The sequence below is a fragment of the Motacilla alba genome, chromosome 4, assembly GCF_015832195.1.
Source record: "Motacilla alba alba isolate MOTALB_02 chromosome 4, Motacilla_alba_V1.0_pri, whole genome shotgun sequence".
In the NCBI taxonomy this organism is placed as follows: Eukaryota; Metazoa; Chordata; class Aves; order Passeriformes; family Motacillidae; genus Motacilla; species Motacilla alba.
In genome coordinates this window covers 10,705,837-10,725,188 of record NC_052019.1, presented here as the reverse complement: position 1 = coordinate 10,725,188, position 19,352 = coordinate 10,705,837, and the positions used below count along the sequence as shown (strand labels likewise).

General features: G+C 38.4%; 1 protein-coding gene across 17 annotated transcripts in view; it reads right to left on the bottom strand.

The window, feature by feature from the left end:
- The window catches only part of ABLIM2 (actin binding LIM protein family member 2), a 129,743-nt gene that overhangs the window by 30,087 nt on the left and 80,304 nt on the right, over positions 1 to 19,352 (bottom strand). For 5 of the 17 annotated variants that reach the window (XM_038134510.1, XM_038134511.1, XM_038134513.1 and 2 more), the window contains exons 8-13: positions 17,445 to 17,503; positions 14,491 to 14,568; positions 9,681 to 9,827; positions 7,780 to 7,812; positions 5,259 to 5,379; positions 3,463 to 3,561 (exon numbers count right to left, since the gene is read on the bottom strand). In XM_038134510.1, coding sequence (XP_037990438.1) covers positions 3,463 to 3,561; positions 5,259 to 5,379; positions 7,780 to 7,812; positions 9,681 to 9,827; positions 14,491 to 14,568; positions 17,445 to 17,503 — 537 coding nt within the window. The remainder of the gene's footprint in view (positions 1 to 3,462; positions 3,562 to 5,258; positions 5,380 to 7,779; positions 7,813 to 9,680; positions 9,828 to 14,490; positions 14,569 to 17,444; positions 17,504 to 19,352) is intronic. The other 12 variants (XM_038134516.1, XM_038134525.1, XM_038134522.1 and 9 more) reach the window with 5 other exon arrangements.

The following is a 19,352-nucleotide window of genomic DNA, read 5'->3' as shown; positions in this document are numbered from 1 at the left end:
TAAGTGCAAGTACCAGGGGACAGGGAATCTAAAAATTGCTCAGAGCAAGGATCATCTGTGTGGAGCAGTTTGCAAAGCCATCACCTCTAACTTGCTCAAAATGGAAGAATCAAGGATGAAATGATGGAAAAGGTTCTGCTTGGACTCCACTCATACAGACTGACGCACATTTGAACTTTCACTCTGCTACTGATTCAGATAAACATGTGCGTAGTTGTATTTCACATTTTGCATACCAAAGTAAGTGTTTAATAATAAAGCAAACTGAAGATCCATGTAGAAAGTTAATGAGTAGGAACTACAGACAGCCACTTAAGCTGGGCTATAATTTAAATCTCTAAAATGAGACTTCGCCAATAAATTATCTCTTTCAAGGTTTGCTTAGTATAGACTAAAGAAGAACTTCAAATAAATTCTCAGAGAAAAGACAACTACCAGAGAGAGCAATTTTTCAAACTTTTGGGTTTGCTTTCTGCCATAAGCAGCCACAGGCTGTGATCTTCTCTACTGATCAGTGAAGAGCAAAAAACCAGAATCCTGAACTCTTCCCTGGATGTTGTTTAACTTGGAAAGAATCTGGGAAGGCTTACTTTGAACTTGAGTGTAAACCACAAAAACTTCCTTGTGTCTTCTGGTTGCTGACAGGGCAGGCTGTGCTTTTAACCCTGTGTATGCAGAGCCAACAGACCAGGGCTCAGACTATGCTCCATTTCCAAGGAAAAGCATAATATTGCTTATATCTCCTACTTAGTCAGCTTTTATCTTATCTGTGAGGATGGGAAATTTTATAATAAGTTACAGCAAGAGCTGTCTAAGTTCAGGACTGAAGAACAAACAGATGCCACTGGTTGAATGAGGGAGCTGTCCAAGCCTACTCACAAAACTGGCCCTTTAATATCTCTGCCCATGGTGCATTAAATTAAAAGTAGTTTTCTGAAGTTTGATGACTAATTCTTTTCAAGTGTTCAAAGCCAAAAAAAGGGCTCTGGAAGCTGTGCTCCTGCACTAGAAAGGCAAGATAATTTCCACCATGTTTTAAGCAAGCATTTTTTCAGCAGGGCTCAGCACACTCAAAGACTCCATCACCTCAAAAAGAACCATTACACCAAGCATAGGTGCTTGGAATATCACACCTATCACTAGCAGTGGGATGAATTGTGAAGCTTTCTTGAAGTGATGTTGTCACAGAACTTATTTTGAAGACAAAAATCCTTAAAAGACCACAACCAAATCATCTGCCTCCATGATAAATAACAGCTTATCCCATTACACTTCATGGGAGCTAGACTGCAAAACACTGATGGAAGAACAGGAACTTAGTAATCATATTTATCACTGGAAAAAATTATGAACCCTGTTATTCTCAGGAAGAATATGAGACAACCTTAATGAAATCAAAAGAAAGATTTTGCTTGCCTTAATTTCTCTAGGGTAGTAATGTATCTGTCTACTGGAAGTGTAAAGAAATCTCTTTTATGACATATGTGGAGTGCTGGTTTTAAAAAGATTACTTCTAGTAGAGTAAAGCAGTGTATTATTTTTGGATCTTATAATTTTTTTTTAAATAAGCAAGATTTCATTTTCTTAAAACTGAAGTGGCAACATTATGGTTGGTCTGGATACAAACCAACTATTGCTACAATCCCACTCTTCCCACGCTAACCACTTTGAAGAGAAATAAGGAGTACATACACATCATCAAAAGGCTCCTTAAGATAAGGAAAAAAACACATTCTGGAACTCTGGATTTAGAGACCTTGAAGAGGATGAAGCAAATCTTCTGACTTATTTTGGACAGAGACATTAACTCAGTGTAAACCAGTGAAAAATCTATTCAACCTTGGCAGGGCCCAGGATTACCTACTTAGGGAAATTATAAAAAGGTTCACCTGCCTCACAGGAACACTGTGAGGCACTGTAATGTACTGCCTGCAAAATACTTTAGCTCCTTGATAAAAAAGTGCCTCAGAATTGCAAAATATTATAATTTTGATCACATTACTAATAATTATTTGGGCACAAGGAGCTACGACTTAACAATCCTTCCATCCAAACATCAGCACTTAATAATTGCTGCTGCTCTGAGAAACAGCAAGTGGCACTGAGCAGAAATTCATTTGCACAGGAGTGCTGCCAAGCAGCTGCCAACAGGACCTGGAGAAAGAGCTTTCCATACACTAAAATTGTGTGCTGCAGCACACTAAAGAAGTTTCTCTTACTCAGTACATCAGGCTGGATAACACCATCCAAAATGAGAGGACAGATACAAAAACAATTCAAGCAGTTCCACAGAGAGTACCAGGGATTGTGCCAGCCTTTCAAGAAATGTGTGGGAGGCTGACTGCTTCTGGTTGTGGAAAGGAGCTTTGCAGGTAGCCTCTAAAACAACAACAAACAGTTGATCTCATCAGCTCTTTCCTTCAAAATTTTCTCTCAAGGATCATATTTGAATGTCTCAAGCTTGATTCTGTTCCTGTTTATCCCAGTGAAATTCAGCTGACTGGGCAGCATCAGGGCCTAAAAAAGATTCATTAGTTGTTATTCCAAAGGCAATGTGTACCTGCTATTCACTTGAATGTGCAAGTCTGTCTCCTGCAGAGAGTCATTCCCTTTTCTTTACTGGCTACAACCTCAAGAACAACAGTTTTACTTTATTAAATCAGAGAGAGTATATGAGAGTCAAGAACAGGCATTGAGAGTGTTTGCCATTCATATGGCCTCACAGTTCATACTGTTAATAGAGAAGACTGACTTGGGGGAAGACAAATGTGGTAGGTGAGTGCCTTCTCTCTCAGACATTTAACAACTGACTAAAAAAAAGCCTTTGCCTCAAAGGTTCTTGGCATTCCTCAGCACTGTCCCATCCACAACATGGAAGTTGCTAGAAGTTATATCCACTGCAAAAAAACTAATGGCAAGGAGAACAGATTCAGTTACTGTTGTATAAAATATAGCACAGACTAATTGAGAGTCAGTGCAGCTGCACTGATGTAACCAGCTGTCATAATTTTTGGCAATGCTAGAAATAATATGAAGAATATCTAAATGTAGGTTGGAAAGTTAGATAACTGATCATCCTATGTTGTATCAAATGTGTAAGCTTATTATACTATTTAGCATCACCAGAAAGGGTAAAGGTATTTTAGAACTAACAGGTATTTAGAACTAAAGGTATTTAGAACTAACAGACTTTTAAATATTTCCCTTCTTCAGTTTCATTATAAAAGCTAATTCCTTCCCTCTATCCCTTTGAAAGACACTGAACACTCACTGAAAAAGCAAAAATAAAACACCCCATACCCACTCAGTTTGTAAAACTTACACAGTACATCAAGGAAGCATTTGCACAAAATTAAGACAAATTTTATCCAAGTGGAAGCCATGCTTGCACAGACATAAAAGTGAAACACAGCTGAATAAATCTACATTATCACAGCACGGTTTTGCATTCCTGGACCTTACCTTTGAAGAAAGGGATGTAATGATGTCTGAATGTAGATGTAAGGCTTGGGTGTTGGGGCAGGGAGATGCAGCTACTGGTACCAAGACTGTGAGTACCAGCTGGGGGCAACAGAGAGTAAGTGAAAATAAACTATTTAGTTCACTTACTGAAAGCCACAAATTACAATGCCATCCTTTTTTTCAGGAACATTTTCCTCCTGATGCTTAGAAAACATACAGTTTACATTTAAGTCTTCTTCTTTCTCGGGTTATTACTAAAAACATGCCAGTGGCCACACCATGGGGTCAGCCAAGGGACAGGGGCAGACAGAAAGGGCATCACCCAAAACGCTGTAACGCATCAGAAAATATTCCAGAAAAGGCACCACAAAAGGCATGGCTGCACTCAGGGGAAAACCTGCATATTAAAAAGCTGCAAGACGGAATGAGAAATGCTCATCATGGATCTAATGAAATGAAATGGGAAGAGCCTCTCTGTCTCTGCCGAGAACTGTGCCACGAGTGGGTCCAGTTCTCACTGTCGGCGCTGCACACTGGTAGGATTCAGTTCACAATGCACCAGGGCACTCTAGTGCATGGCTAATTTAAACACTTGAAGAAACATCCTGAAGTTATTTGAGCTCTGAAAGTTAGGTATGTGATTAAGTACCTTGGAAAATACTCTCAAGTCATCTCTGCTTTGCTGCAATAATGTCCTGATAACACAGTTTGGAGGATTAGGGGCAATTATTAAAAAAGGTGATTATGAAGATTATCTTCTAAATTTTAAAACATTCAATTTTATTTGGAATTCCTTTTGTCTTTCCTCCTTGCTTTAACATTGTGCTACTAAGACGAGGCGTGACAGCTACCAGACCTTCACAGAGATTAATGTCACTCTAATAGATTTTTTTTTATATTCCACCTCATTTCCATTTTGTCAAAGACTTTGTGTAGTACAAATATTCAAATCCTGTAAAAACTGTTTCTATTACCTCTAAAATCTTCATTTCCCCTGGAAAGATTAAGAACTTGCATATTTCCAAACTAGTTTAGAATTATAATGTATCCCCAAGGAAATTAAAAGACAACAAAAAATAATATAAATACTCTGTGTTCTTCACCTAAATGATAGAGAAAAAATACAATTAATTTTGAGCAATTTCACCAATTATTTCCAAGGATAAAACCCTGTACAGAGCTCAGATATTAATGGGGTTTTGTAAAGCATTCCCATGCAAAGGTCAAAAGCAGATGATCCCTCCTGTCTGTGTGACAAGAGCACCAACACAGCTGCTACTGCAGCCCAAAGCTGCAAAAAACACTATGTAAACTTCTCAAATAAAGCAACTTGGCCTTGAAAATTCAGCCATCAGAATTGGTCATTCCTCCAGCTCTTGCACTGTGGGAAGGGGACATGAACCATGACCCTGTGGTACAAGAACGTAACACAAGGTCACTCGATCACCCTCGGCTTTGTGTGCATTCACTGCCACTGTGCCACACCTTGGAAGAACTGTGGAATGAGTGTGTATCTTCAGGCAGGATGAGACCAGGATTAAGTCCCTTAAACCCTCCTATCTTGTGTCTACACAGAATCAATTTTTCATAAATGCCTGGTTTTGTTTTCTTGGATGCACATTCCTGAAGCGCTTGTTTCCTTTCTCCCCATGGAACTCGCTTTTCACCATAAATAAACCCCTGCAATGAACTGCTATTCCACCTTAAACCCCTGACTGCTGGGGTCAATTCCACTTACAACATAACACAAAGTAATGGAAAAATCTAGAGAGTAAGTAAGGCTGCTTTTGGATTACCTGGTCTGCTGTAATGCTGAGGAGAATGGGAGGTGGGGGTGTACCGACCATAGCCCAGGGAGCCAGCAGAGCTAGGACTTGATGTCCTGTACTGCTTGAAAGATCTGTCATCTTGGTCACCCTTAGAGGAAGAGAGAAAACATACGTTATTAGGGAAGAGAAGCAACTTCTCAAGCAGGCAGAATATGCCATCTCAAGTGTTTCTGTGATGTGTAGATGGGAGTCAATGCTGTCCTAAGATTCCATGCAATCCTAATGAAATGAGGTGGCTTTCAGCATGTCCACCTGCAGAGTGACTGAAAGAGCTCTGCGGAGTACCAGAGAATGGTCATGTTGCCAGGAAAGTCAGCACAGACATAAATTTAAAATTATTATTTAATTTGAAAAGAACTGTGAAAGTGTTGCTTCAGAACAGTGTAATTTCCTGAACAAATGAAAGTGGGTGGAGGATGAGCTCAGGTCAGCATGACAATATTATGGTCACTTTGTAGCCTTATGAATAGATGCATAATGGTTGCAGACAACACAAAAATCAGCATTTGCTGGTTTCACTGCATCATTAAACTGATTGTGTATAAATTGCCCAGTGTGCCACACTGTAACATGGTCATTACTCTAGAGAAACCAAATATTAACACATCGGCATTAATACTGCACCATTGTACAGAGCCATTCATACAATCCAATTCCCACTAAACCTTTGGCTTCAACCAGTCAAAACCATGTACACACCCACCAAGCCTCTGATTTTCAACAGCTAGTTAACTGTTGAATCTGCAAGTAGGGTCATAACAGTAAAAGCACTACTGCACTACTGAGTGAAATAGATGGGGAAGTGACTTCATGTAAACTTGCTATAAAAGCAAATTCAAATGGGGATGCCTTTAGGCATCTGTGTGATTCTCACTGGATCATTCACCATTTAAACAAGCCATACATCCTACCACCATCTCCCAAATTCCTATCAGAACGACTTAATTATGTCCATACCTTCATCTTTAGATGAATTTGGCTTCTCTGGCACTATCCTTGACTCTACAAAGATGTACAATATTCTCACATCATCCAGTTTACCCTGTGGATGGACCAGAGGTGCTCCATCCTTTCAATGTCACCCCAGACCTACCAGCTACATTTTCAAAAGTGGAAAATCAGCTTAGTATAGTGGCCAGCAGCATTACTGCTTTAACATCAAGTTCAGAAGTAGTTTTAGAAAAAGCAAAGAACAACTAAAGCCTTCCCAAGCGTGCAGTGTTCTGTAGGAATTCTGTCACCAACTCCTCTCAACATCCAGCTTGAGATGTTTCCTTCCCACTGAACCTACATTGTCTAATACCCCCCCTATTTGTGGAGAGAATTACAAGCAGTATTGCAATGGCTCTACAAAGTCTTGTAATGATATTTAAATTTCATATGAGTGTCAGCTAATGGTCTGTGATGTGTCCAACTGTATGACACAGTGGAACACTCCTCTAACAAAAAATCCCTGCAACAAAACTGGTGACAAGTTTGCAGATGATGATGCCCAAGCACCTGATCACAGATTCGTTAAAAAGAGACAGCAAGCACAGAGAAGCTGGATAACATGGGAGTATACACAAACCATGGCAGTCCCAACCTCCACACCAGTATCGCTTCTGGAATTTAATATTGGCAGTTTGGTAACTGAATTTAAAGGATATTGTTATAATCTTACAAAACATCAAGTTTTCATATTGTTTCAGACCTTACCTTTGTCTACCTTGTGTCTCTGAAAGGAACAGTCAACCTAGTCCATGCCACCAAATATTACATAAAACATGTTTGTTTTTTTTTAAATTATCAAATAAATTACATCTCTACTGGTTAACTTTTTCTGTTAACCAGTTCTTAAAGTCCTTAATTCTCCATGATCACCAACATTTTGTAGTACATAAAATTGGGATAATGGAGAAATTAGCCAGACCCATGATATGTAATTGAGTTACTATCTGGGAAAATACATTAAATGCTTTCACTGCTTCCAAAGTGATATTTCTTGAAACAATGACTAACTTAATTAATGCACGTCAAAATACACAGACCTAGAAGTTCAGGTATGTGCAAATGATTTAAAAGGAGCTGCACACAAATAGTATAAGTAGTTTAACTATTTGTGGAATAAAAAAATGAGAAGAATAAAAGAGAAATCTATGCCGAGCACTAATTTGAATCAGCTCACACTGGCAGCTTTAAATGTGAACATAAATCATATTTCCCAATATAATTTATTCAGTAGAGCTTGAAGAAGTGACCACCATACAACCTTTATTTTGGAAAGCAGAAACACGGATGACAGTGGAGACAGATGCATACAGATGACAATCCAGAAGCAGAGCACATATTGAACACAAGTAACACTGAAAATCATAAATTATAAACCCCATGCACTGTAGAGTCAAGGGGTGAACCCCACACTTCAGACGCTGCTGGATATTAATATGACCAGGTTTATGCATCACAAAATGGGTCAGAATAGCAGAACAAAGGCACTGGGGATTACCTCAGTAGGTGTTGGAGAGAGCAACTGAGGTGACTGCAAACAGCAACACACAACAAATTAGTGATACAAATTCATGCATGATGTTACTCGTGAGAAGAATTACTCAAAATAATCACTATCCATGTTTAACACATGATACAGTTAGGAAAAACACCTGTCAATTAAGTTAGGACAATTTTTTTATTATCTGTTTTTAATTAAGTACATAAGGACTAATATATAAATAACTTCATATCTGTGTTTGAGTGATTTCTCTACTACAAAATCCTGGGGTCTGGTGAGGCCAGTCCTGTGCCACAGAGAAGGGCAATAGGGAACTCCCAGCTACAGCAACTGCCTGAAACTACACACAAGCCCTAATTAAATCTGCCTCGAAGGACGTCCAAAATCAGCACTAGAACTGACAGTTTTAAGGGGAAGAAAAATGCCTGCACTATTTATTTTCAATTAAACATCATGTAATTTGACAATCTGCTGCTCATTTTCTTTTCCAAATCGAACACTATGTTTGGTTAGTCCAGCAAACAGACTGAAAGTATTGCAGCTGCAGGTAAGAAGCCAGGATGCTGAAATTTGGAAGACAGGATTTTTTTTCCTCCCGATAATATCAAGGATAATAAATAGTTGGAGCACCATGAAATATGTTGCATTGCACACACAGTCCATGTTTGGTCTGTGCACCTCTGCCAAGCCTGGATGTCATCAGGTACTTGAGGAGGACCACAGCCATCATCAGCACCAACAAATTTTGACATAGAAAGGAAGCGATTATGCTCCACAGGTTCAGGGTGAGGCAGCAGCATTCAATTTTGTGAAATCAGAAACCTGAATACCATTTAAACCCTTTACCAAATACAATTGATTTATTTTTAAATACTTTACAATGGAGCTATCATTGTTCAGCACTGTGCAGAGAGGGCCTGGAAGAAAGTCTGCAAAACCTAACATATGCACTGCACTTCACCTGACAGTGCTACTGAGACCTCAGTGGTACTGATTAAGTGTGAAAGGTGCAACTGATAGCATGACTAGGTCTATTACAAATATCATGACCATTAATTATAGCATTTATTTCTGCCCATTCACTGACGCCTGGAGAGAACCAATCAGACTTCCATGCTAGACTGTATGTATATTTCTCATATGTAGCATATTGTAAAGGTTTAATTTGTAAAAATCTAGCTAAAATTATAAAAGCAATCAGAAAGTCAAATGAAATGCAGGTATGTTCAGAGAAGAAAACTAACTTGCATGACAGGAGTTATATACAAGTATGTTTCACAAAGCCCAGAATTAGTATTAGTTATTAGTATGTTAGTATTGTGTTAAATTAGATTTCATTAGCACAAACTGTATCATATTAGCTCTGCATATGAAAAGGCTGAAGTGCATGCATGACATGAGGATGAAGTTAAGTAAGGGACAGTTGAAAGAAATTTGTACACAGGAAAGTGATACCATTGTTTTGTTACCAAAATAACATGGTACACTTTGATTTAAAAAAAAATCATGAAAGACATTTGGCTTTGCTTCTCATTTTTGCATTGTAATTAGCAATGGCTCTTGCTTCCTACCACATGCAGAACTACTCCCATGGAAAAACATTTTAATTACATGTCATCTCTTTAAAAAATGATCACAGAAAGCAATGTTTTAATTTCTACAAACTAAAAAATGAAAATAACAGAAATTAACATCTTGGGTTTGGTTGTTGTTCCCTTTTTTTGGAAGACATTGAGAATGAATGGATGACATGACTCAATTAAAATTTACTAGAGCTACAAAAGTTACATTTAAAAAAAAAACCAACATTATGCACATGTTAATAGTCTTTGGCAACATGTTCAATGATGCACATAAAACCTGAAACTCAGAGTAAAAAAATACCCATGTTTCAGTACCTCCCCGTAACTATGCCTGTCATCTGAAGAGTAACTGATATATGGAGAATAGGAGATCATATCTGGGCGGTCAATGTTATAGATGGCTTTATTTTTAGGAAGAGCAGCCAAGTCCCTGTAGTCAAGAATTTCATCTCCAAGCTTTGCCTAAGAAAAGGAGGAAAGAAAGCAGTGAGAATAAGAAAGAATATGAGCAGGATGCAATCAGACAAGGAAAGATTAATGCAGGTAGAAAAGTCACAATCATAATAAATATTTTTTGGTTTTTTTTGGTTTTGAACATTTAAACCTCTTGTATTTACTACCCTATGCTAAATATTAATGCTGTTTCCTTTTATATACTGTTGCCTTCTACCTTGTCACTGGCATTTGGCTAACAGGAGTAGCATGGTATCATTCCAATTCCCTTGGTAAATTATAAGTTATAACTTATTCCCTTGGTAAGCAAATTATATCCCACTTACTTCTGGACACACAAACAGATATAGGGGACAGATATTGTAGTCTTTTTCAGGCAAAACACACTGAATTTTGAAGTGGTTTTGGTGTGCAGAATTCCCCTGCTGTAAGCAGTAGTGAATAATCAAATATTTCCAGCAAATTATTCCAAATAATCAATATTTCCAGCACATACTCTCCAGATGCTGAAAAACATTAATCAGCTCTTTGATCTTTCCCATTCAGCTGTGTCCCACAGCCTCACCTCCATTCCTGACTATGTCTAAACAGCCCTTAATTATGGGTCACAAACCAGCAGATGATGGATTTGCACCACGGTGGAACATCACAGATGCCACTCAAAGTTCAAATCCTCTCATGAGACTCACACAACCAACAGAGGGAAAGGACCCTGTGCTGCTCCCTGTTCTCCTCCTACTACACATATTCCAAAATAGTAACTTATTCCCAAGCTGCCACATTTACACAGATTACCCTTAGGATAATTGCACCAAAACTGTATCCAGCACATACTGTGGTGCAGATATGATGACAAGTTGGCCACACTGAGAGTGAGAAATGGGCAGCACAATGGTCTCATTCCCCCTTCAAGTTCTGCAGAAGGATAAGCTCTTTGTTGGCAACAAAATGATGAGTGAATCTTGCTGTGCTTTGAAAATCTCAGTGTGATCAGCTGTAAAACTGTAATAATGTTTTCCATATGCAAAAATACAAAAGTATCCAGGATTTATGTGTGCAGTAATTCTGTTTTTTCTTAGTATGAGCTAAGATAAGTTCAATAGATTTTTCCAGGGGAGTTTTCTATCAGGTTAATAATCCAGAAAAAAATTTAGTCTGGCAACTTCCAGTTGTCCCTTTTTCTAAAACAATGCATGAATTTGTGCAAATATAAACTGCATGAAAAGAAGGAAGATCACTCTTCAATAAGAAAGTAGAACCAAGGTGCCATAACCATCACATATTCACATCTTCAAAACTAATGAAAAAATGTGTTTTAACCAAGTATGTGATTCTTCAGCAATCTACAGATCTCACTCTCTTTGCAGCTCCTTTAAGAAGCTGAAGAGTAATGAAATAGCCTCTTAATGAAAGTAAGTCCCTCCCTGCTGAGAAAGCAGCAGAGAGCTCTGATGCAGAGACAGGTAATGCAAAGGTGAAGAATCTGTCTGTCCCATCTGTCCCAGAAATACTTTGGGCAGCATTATACTTACAAGGAAGGCCAAAAAGGCTGTGATTTCAGTTAAGGTATCCAGGTTTTTGGCCATTATTCTAGTGAATCCAAAGGAGTTCAGAATTGGGAATATTTAAATGTGAATTACAGTAATTTTGGCTCTCCATCTAGATGTGCAACTTCCCATTAGATTTCAGATTTGTCAGAGGAGTAAAACTTAACTTGTTATGTAATTCCTTTCAGTTTAGATGTAACAATGTGGGCAAATTTGGATGAAGAAACACCTCAGGGATACAGTTGCTTTCTAAACACTCAATTCTTCAAACACTGAGTCTACACTGTATTTTTATTTTATTTGTTTCACCTACATTCAATTATGTGAATGGAGTTCAAATCAGCTCAGGAAAGCTCAAATTACAGCTGAGAGGCTTCAAGCCATTTCTTCAGTAATTTGGTATTCAGGGTTCTGGTAAAACCATGCTCTAAGTATAGAGTATCTGTTTCATTTGGAATATGTAATTTTACAAACATATAATTGTGAATATGATCTGTATAAAATACAGTGGGATTTCTATTCCTTGTATGAGAGCACATGTAACACAGCTATATAAACTAATGTAAGCCTTCCAGTTGGAATATATTGGGTTGGAGCACCTAATTCTGTCTTAATAAAACTAGGCAAACTATAAAGCAGGACTTTTACTTAAACCTTATTTAATTGCATTATTTAGAAATCAACAAATTTTTAATTAGGAACTCTGAGGGGCTGCCAGCACTAGGGCAAATTTCAGTCTGGATATGATGAAGTCATCCCTACAGGTCATGAAAAGATGCCCATTACCTTCAAAAGGCACTGGCCTGTGCTCTCTCTCAGTGCAAGAGGACGCCAAATTCTGTTATCAGTAGATGAAGAAGAAGTGGTATGGCTTTAGTAAACCATCGGTATGAGGCACATTCACATTTATGTCAGAAAAACCCTTTGTTCACCTTTCCCTATGTGACCACACCACCGTGGCACAGGAGCACAGCTGCCCTGTGATGGGGTGGTGCCCATGATCATGCTCAGCACTGCTCTGACTCAATGGCTTTGGAAGTGTAAGCACCACAAACCCACAGTCCCTAAGATGGAACTGTTTTCTCTCAATTCTTTTGTCCATTAAATACTCCACAGAGCCCACCAGCTGGTAAGGTATGATTTTACTACAGGTTTAATGATTGGATCTATGCTACTGCTGAAAACTGCTGCCCTCTGTGCACCATACCCACCCTGTTCTGCCTTCTACATTAGCATCAGATGTCATGGTTTTTTTTGTTTTGTTTTTTTTTTTCCTCTTTGGTTGTCTGGAGGTTTTTCCTGAGTTATTGTTTCGCTCAGTCTGGCCTCAAATTTGAGTGCATATCTCTGTGTGCACACTAGTATAAGCAGCAAAGAGGGGATGGGAAGGCACAGCCAGAGAGGGACAGGGCCACATGTGGGTGGGACCTTCCTTTCAGTGGCAGCAAGAATTTAGGTTTGGCAAAAACAGCCACAAAAGCACACGAGACAGATCTTGAGCATGTCTGTATGTCATAACACTCCTGTAAAAGAAAACACATGTAAGAACAGACAGCCAAGGGACCATTGTGATAATATAGAAGTCAGTAACAGGTTTTTAATTCTTTTTACTTTCCTGTTTGTGAAAGCCAAAATAGGATTGATTCAATCAGTCAAAATCAAGTTTTGACAATTAAACAGTGAGAGATGGGACAGATAGAACAAAAACTTGCACTCCTCTGGGGAATCTTTTTTTTCTGACTGACTCATATTGCTAGACAACTTGATTATTTCCCAGTCCCAGCTGTATATTACAGTAAAAAACATCAGGGTTGTATGCTGATTTAATGATAGCCTTTAAAAACAAACAAACAAAGAAAACTAGAAAAGGAGAATGGAGGTTCATCCTTGACTTTTAACAGCCAGTAAAGCATGTTTAAAGTTGTAACACAAACATCAATAAAAACAGTGCCATCCTGCAGTTAGATAAATGTCTCTTAAAACATATAAATCTTAGGAGAATTCTCATGCTTAAAAACACAATGAGATGGTGCCTGCCTGAAAAAAAGAGCTCATCCGGCCAAAGAAAGTGCTTACATGATAACAGGCTCCCAGCACAATGAACTGTCTTCACAATGACATTTCTTGGCTGGTAATACACTACTGGTATGCAGCAGCACTCAGAATCACTGAGAAGCATCTAGAGAAGGGGCACTTGTTCCACTGCAAGTTCAATCTTACTCAGATAAAGCCCATATTGTATTCAAAACAACTTTGAGGAAAAAAAAGACAAGTTTGGATCCAAAGCACTCTTTTGCTTGTCTCTATGTAGGAGACAAAAGCCCTTAATGTTTGTATAATAACTTCTCTGGAAGTCAATTGCATCTCCAGCAAGTTTCCCACTATATGGCTCTAACTGATGAGGATGACCTGCATACCCGAAGAATACTTGACCAGGAGAAAGAAAAGCCCTGGAAATGCTGAAGCCCTGCAAGAGATACCTGTATGGATCATACCACATTTGCATTTTTTATCTATTGCTGGTAGCCTTGAGAATTTGACCATGAACACTACACTACAGAAATTTTGATCTTGTATTGAAAAAAAAAACCATAAGATTTTATTATACTTGATATTTTAAATTCTCTGAATGAATTTTCCAAAGTGTTTCATAAACCATAAACACATCAAAGGTCCTCTGAGCAAGGGACTAGGATTTGGCATGGGCAGAGTCTTGCAATCAGACACGAGTGTTTTCATAAGCGATCAGATACAGGCTTAGGAGCTCAATTTAAACAAGTTGTGTTCAAATCTAAGCTTGTAATCTACCTGTGGGCTGTACTGTTTACTTAAACTTTTCTTTTCAGAAAGAACTGTGGTATTCTGCATGCTTTGGTATAAGCCAGCTCTAGCTACAGTGTAAGTGCTACCAATACACCACAAAACATAAGCGGAAAATGCCAGAATTCTGTAACAGCAAATGCAGTACTCAAATATTTAAAACTCGAGAAAATAATTCCATTTTAGAGGAATCACCAACTGCAGTGGTTTAGAGGCGATAACTTTCCATATAACGTGCTAAATTGTAGGAGGAAGCACGAGGTTTTCCCCATCCCACAGAACAAATTTCACTGGGAAATACTCACATAGATCACACGGCTTGGGGAACCTGATGTACTTGAAGCAGGTACAGAAATAATACTCTCAGAGGAAGTCCTAGTTTCCTATGGGAGGAGAAGTGAAATGGATACGAAATACAGGAGTGTCAAAGATAATATAGCAGTTATTTCAAAAAAAGCACACAAAACATTTAATTTAATTCAATCTGTACCACTCAAAAATGACATATTATAGAGAGCTCAAAACATGGAGTTAAAAATAAACGAACACTTGCAGACAATCAATTTAACCTTTTAAAGTGCAGGAATTGTTTTGCACATGGCTTCCTTATCCCTTCTTCAGAACAAAATGGCCCAGAGCATTTCTGGGGTGCCAGGACAGCCTTTGGGCACCAGTTACAAGACAATACAGTGGCAACACTTTTACTCAAGGTTATGCCATCAAACCATTCTACATTCTGACTGAAACATGTCACACTGCCATGCCATTCACTCACAGTGAACACAACACAGAAAAGGACCTGGGGAATGATCATTTGAGACAGACAGTCTAATTAAACACCTCTTCTGCATAATTAAAGCACATTTCAGTTTTCCAGAACTTGTGGAAATGACATGAAAGTGTCACTGATACACTCATGTCATCTACAAACCGTATTTCTCTTTCATGAGGTTGCTACAGGACACTCAATGCAGAAGAGAAAAATAACTTTAGAAAATTACGTTTTTCCAATGTTTGAACCCTGTTAAAGTAAAATGGCAGTTTTGGATTTAGCTCAGGATTCATAGATAAATCTTCAGAGCTTCTTTCTGTGTCCTGAGCATGCTCATGGGCATCTGGCCCAAGGCAGTCAAGCTTTAGCAGAGGGATTGGACAAGATGACTTCCAGAGGCTCCCTTCAAGCTCTGAGTCTTTCCAAGGGCAGACAAGAGGTGAGTCCTTTTTTCCTTACACCTTTTGGAAGAGCCCAATCGTGGCATTCCCTGGTCCCAAGGTCACTGGAGTTCCCAGCACGAGCCTTGCACATTTCCAGTAACCTCTCTGAACTGCCCAAGTGGAAACCAGTAACGAGTGGTGTTCTTCAAGGGTCTGTACAGGGAGCAGTAATACTTAATATCTCCCTGTGGGATTGAGCACATCCTTGGAAAACCTACAGATGACAGCCAGCCACGTGATGGGGACAACACGCTGGAGGGAAGGGATGCCATCCACAGGGATCCTGATAAGCTTGGGAAGTGGGGCCATGCAAACCTCATGAAATTCAACAAGGCCAATGCAGGGTCCTGCCCTGGGTCAGGGCAATCTCCAATATCACCTCCACAAGCTGGGTGGTGAAGGGAGAAGAAGGACTTGGAGCATACTGCTGGCTAAAGAATTGGATATGAGACATCCCACATCTCTCACATGCTCTTTATTCTCTTCATGATCCGTTACCCCTTTTAGCATTCCCATCCACACCTGCTCCACATCATCTCCCAGCTTTTTCAATAAAACCTCACACCTTTGTTGACTCTATTGCCTCTGTTAGTTCATTTTTGTACTACACATTTTTCTTCTTCCACCTACCTCTTTTCCCTATATGCCTTCTTATAAACCTTACTTTCCCTTGCTGCTTTGATTTCTCCAGTCTTTTCCAGCATCCTCCCTTCTGCTTAAAATCTCACTCTCCCATCATCTTTCTTTATGCTGTCACTCTCTTTCACAACTTCTTTTTCATCTCCACTCCATCTCCAAAGTTTTGGAGCATGCTGCCACTTTCTCCTTTTGCCTTTGCCACCTACTTTAATTACATGCTGTTCATATATCTATATATAGGAAGATAACTTAAAAACAACAAACTGCAAGGTCAAACAGTAAATTTCTCTAGCAGTAGATCTAGCAGTAGATCTCATTCCAGACTTTACAAGTTATGTTGAAAAGTTCATTATTACTCCCTTAAAAATGGCATCCTTCCTTCTGGTTTTATTTTTTCAATCATGAACATAAAGATCAGAAAGTAGGAAAAACTCCAGGAAAAAGAAAAACTGCTAGGCTCGGGAAAATTATTTGATATTCAGAGCTTGTCATAAACAACACCAAGCAATCACTTCCCAAACACATGGGTACAAAAACTACAGCCAAGATCCTTTAGGGTAAAGCCCAAACTTTTTGTTTTTTTTTTAATCTGTAATTTAGTCAAAGTTGGACTTTCTGACACACCAGATCTAACAATCTTTTTATGGATGCTGCCTGCTGTTCTGACTTGTCCCATGTGCCTTCCTCCAAGCCTTGAACCAAAGCAGAGCTTTTTTGAACAAGGATACCAAGGGTACCACTTGGGGCATCAGAGAACATCAAAAGAGAAAAACCCACACTTGGCCTCTACATTAAATGAGATAGTTGTAACTCATTCCCACCACTTCAGAAGGATCATTAATTCTTCATGTCCTAGGGACACCTTATTTATCTGCTAATCTTCTGCCAGAATTCCTCCCCTTTTCCCCTTGCACACAGAGAGGTGCACAATCATCCAACTTAAGGAGGTACTTAAAGCCAGAGATTAAATTAAATAGTGGCTGGCTTGCCAACATTTTTGAAACAAATAATAAAACAGAAACTCCAAGGGATTTTTTTTTCTAAAAACAAATAAAGTAAAAGTCCTCTGATCTTTTAAGTTTAGAGCCACATGAGAAGAGAAGAGGTCATGAACTGATAACATCATAATCAGACAGAAGTTAAAAATGAACTTTTTTTTCTTATTCATATTTTCACATATTTACTTATTCAGCTTATATATATAACTCTTAGGTCAACATTCTTCTTTATCTATAGCTTTAATCACTGATTAAAAGCAGAGTATTTATATTACATGATTACATTTCATTAGCCAACTGGATTCCCATCATTTAAAATTTAACATTACAGTAGTGAAAATTTTCCAAACCCTTCCATCCATGCCTGCTGAAGAAAAAAAAAAAAAAAAAAAAGAGAAGTTTTTTACCTTGTTTTTTTCTTCAGCCTTTGCAGCCTGTCTACAAACTGGATGCCAAATGGATGATCCTGCAAAGTAAATTTAAAGTTCTGCTCAATTCAGTTCCACAATAAGAACCTCTAAAAAGTTCAAATAAGAACCTTATTAAAACCTCCTATAAGGTTTTATAAGACATAGATTACTGACTACTTCCCCTGCTAGTGCAGGATACTTTCAGAGGTCAAGATGACAGCCTCTCAATCTCAGTGAGCCTGATCATAGACATTTAAAGGATTTCAGAAAGCCACATGTATTCAATATGGCAGATCAACTTCAAAATCTGTGTCCTAAGAAGAGTGATATGGGATCTCTGATGAGATAGTTGTAACTCATTCCCACCACTTCAGAAGGATCATTAATTCTTCATGTCCTAGGGACACCTTATTTATCTGCTAATCTTCTGCCAGAATTCCTCCCCTTTTCCCCTTCCACCAGTCCAACCTCCTGCTCAAGGAGGTCCCATTGGAGCAGGCAGGGCTGTGTCCAGCTGGGCTTTGCCAGTCTTCAAGGATGGAGATTCCACTTCATCTCTGGGCAGCCTGTTTCATGGTAACTTTTTTCTTTATATATAGTTAGAATTTCTTTCCTACACTCCTATAATATATATTTTTGTAGTAGTCAGGCTTGGCTCATACACAGCAGCATGCCATGTTGGGATGGAATTGTACACACCATTGTGCCATGTAACCCCGGCTGAAAATCCAGTCTGTCTATCATTTATTCACTGTTCAATCTTGCACTTCCCACATGTTTGTCTCTTGTAAGTCAGCTACTAAGGAATTGCATAAACTCAGGGGAATGGCCATCATGGAGGAAGCAGGAGATACCAAATGAACCAATTCTCTCTTGCATACAGGTATTGAAATGAGGATCTTAACGAGATGTAAGTAAACAATGAGTGTGAGATAGAAACTTCAATAGTTTTCCACTAGTTATATTTTTTTCAAAACGTTGAACATGATGTTTAAAATAGTGTTCAGTAGAAGTGGAATGTGCATAATGATATAAAATAAAATAGTTATTTGCAAGTCTTAATAGTAAGAAGAAACCTTCATGTTTATGCCAGTCTGATCTCAGACATGCCACAGATTAAAGCTCCAGAGGTAAACAATGTGAGTGCACTACAACTTCTGCTGGACTAAACTGGAATCTGAGAACCTTTGCATAATAAATACTTAATGTTTATACTGGGTGGGGAGTATCAAGAAGAGTTATTGGAAATGCTTTGTTTTCACAGCAGTTTGAAAGTTTTCTAACTAGTGGATTTTGGAAACAAGATAGAAACAGAGCCTATTTCCCAGAAGACAGATGGAGATCATTAGAATTTATTTCACAAAAATAGCCCAGATGAACCCAGACTCTTTAAGTAAAAGAGTACCTATAAGAACAGACCAGATAAATTATGTTTACTAAGTTACTGGGGTTTTTTGTTACTGAACAACTAAGAAACATTTTTATAGCACCTTTAAATTTAATGCTAAGTTATCTTCCATTTATAAGTGGATTTGAGCTTGCCTCATTTGTCCCATAAATTGCTTCAAATTATCCCAATGGATTTAAGAAGTATTTAGATTACTTTTTTTTTTAACTACTCCTGTCTATAGCCAAGCAACACTGGGAAACTTTTTCACACTGAATAAAAAATGTCCTTTCACCCAAAGGCTGTCTGTTGGATGACCACTGAAGATTTCTGCTAAGGAACATGCAACACCTAAAGTAACTTTACAGTAGTTTATTAAGAGGATGAAGAATACATTATAAAACCCTGGACTCTGATATTTTTTTATTATTTAACAGGTAAGGAAATCCAAATAACTGATCATTGATCTTTCATGGCATTAACACCAGTTTCTAATGGAAATGGCTCTCCAGTGAAGA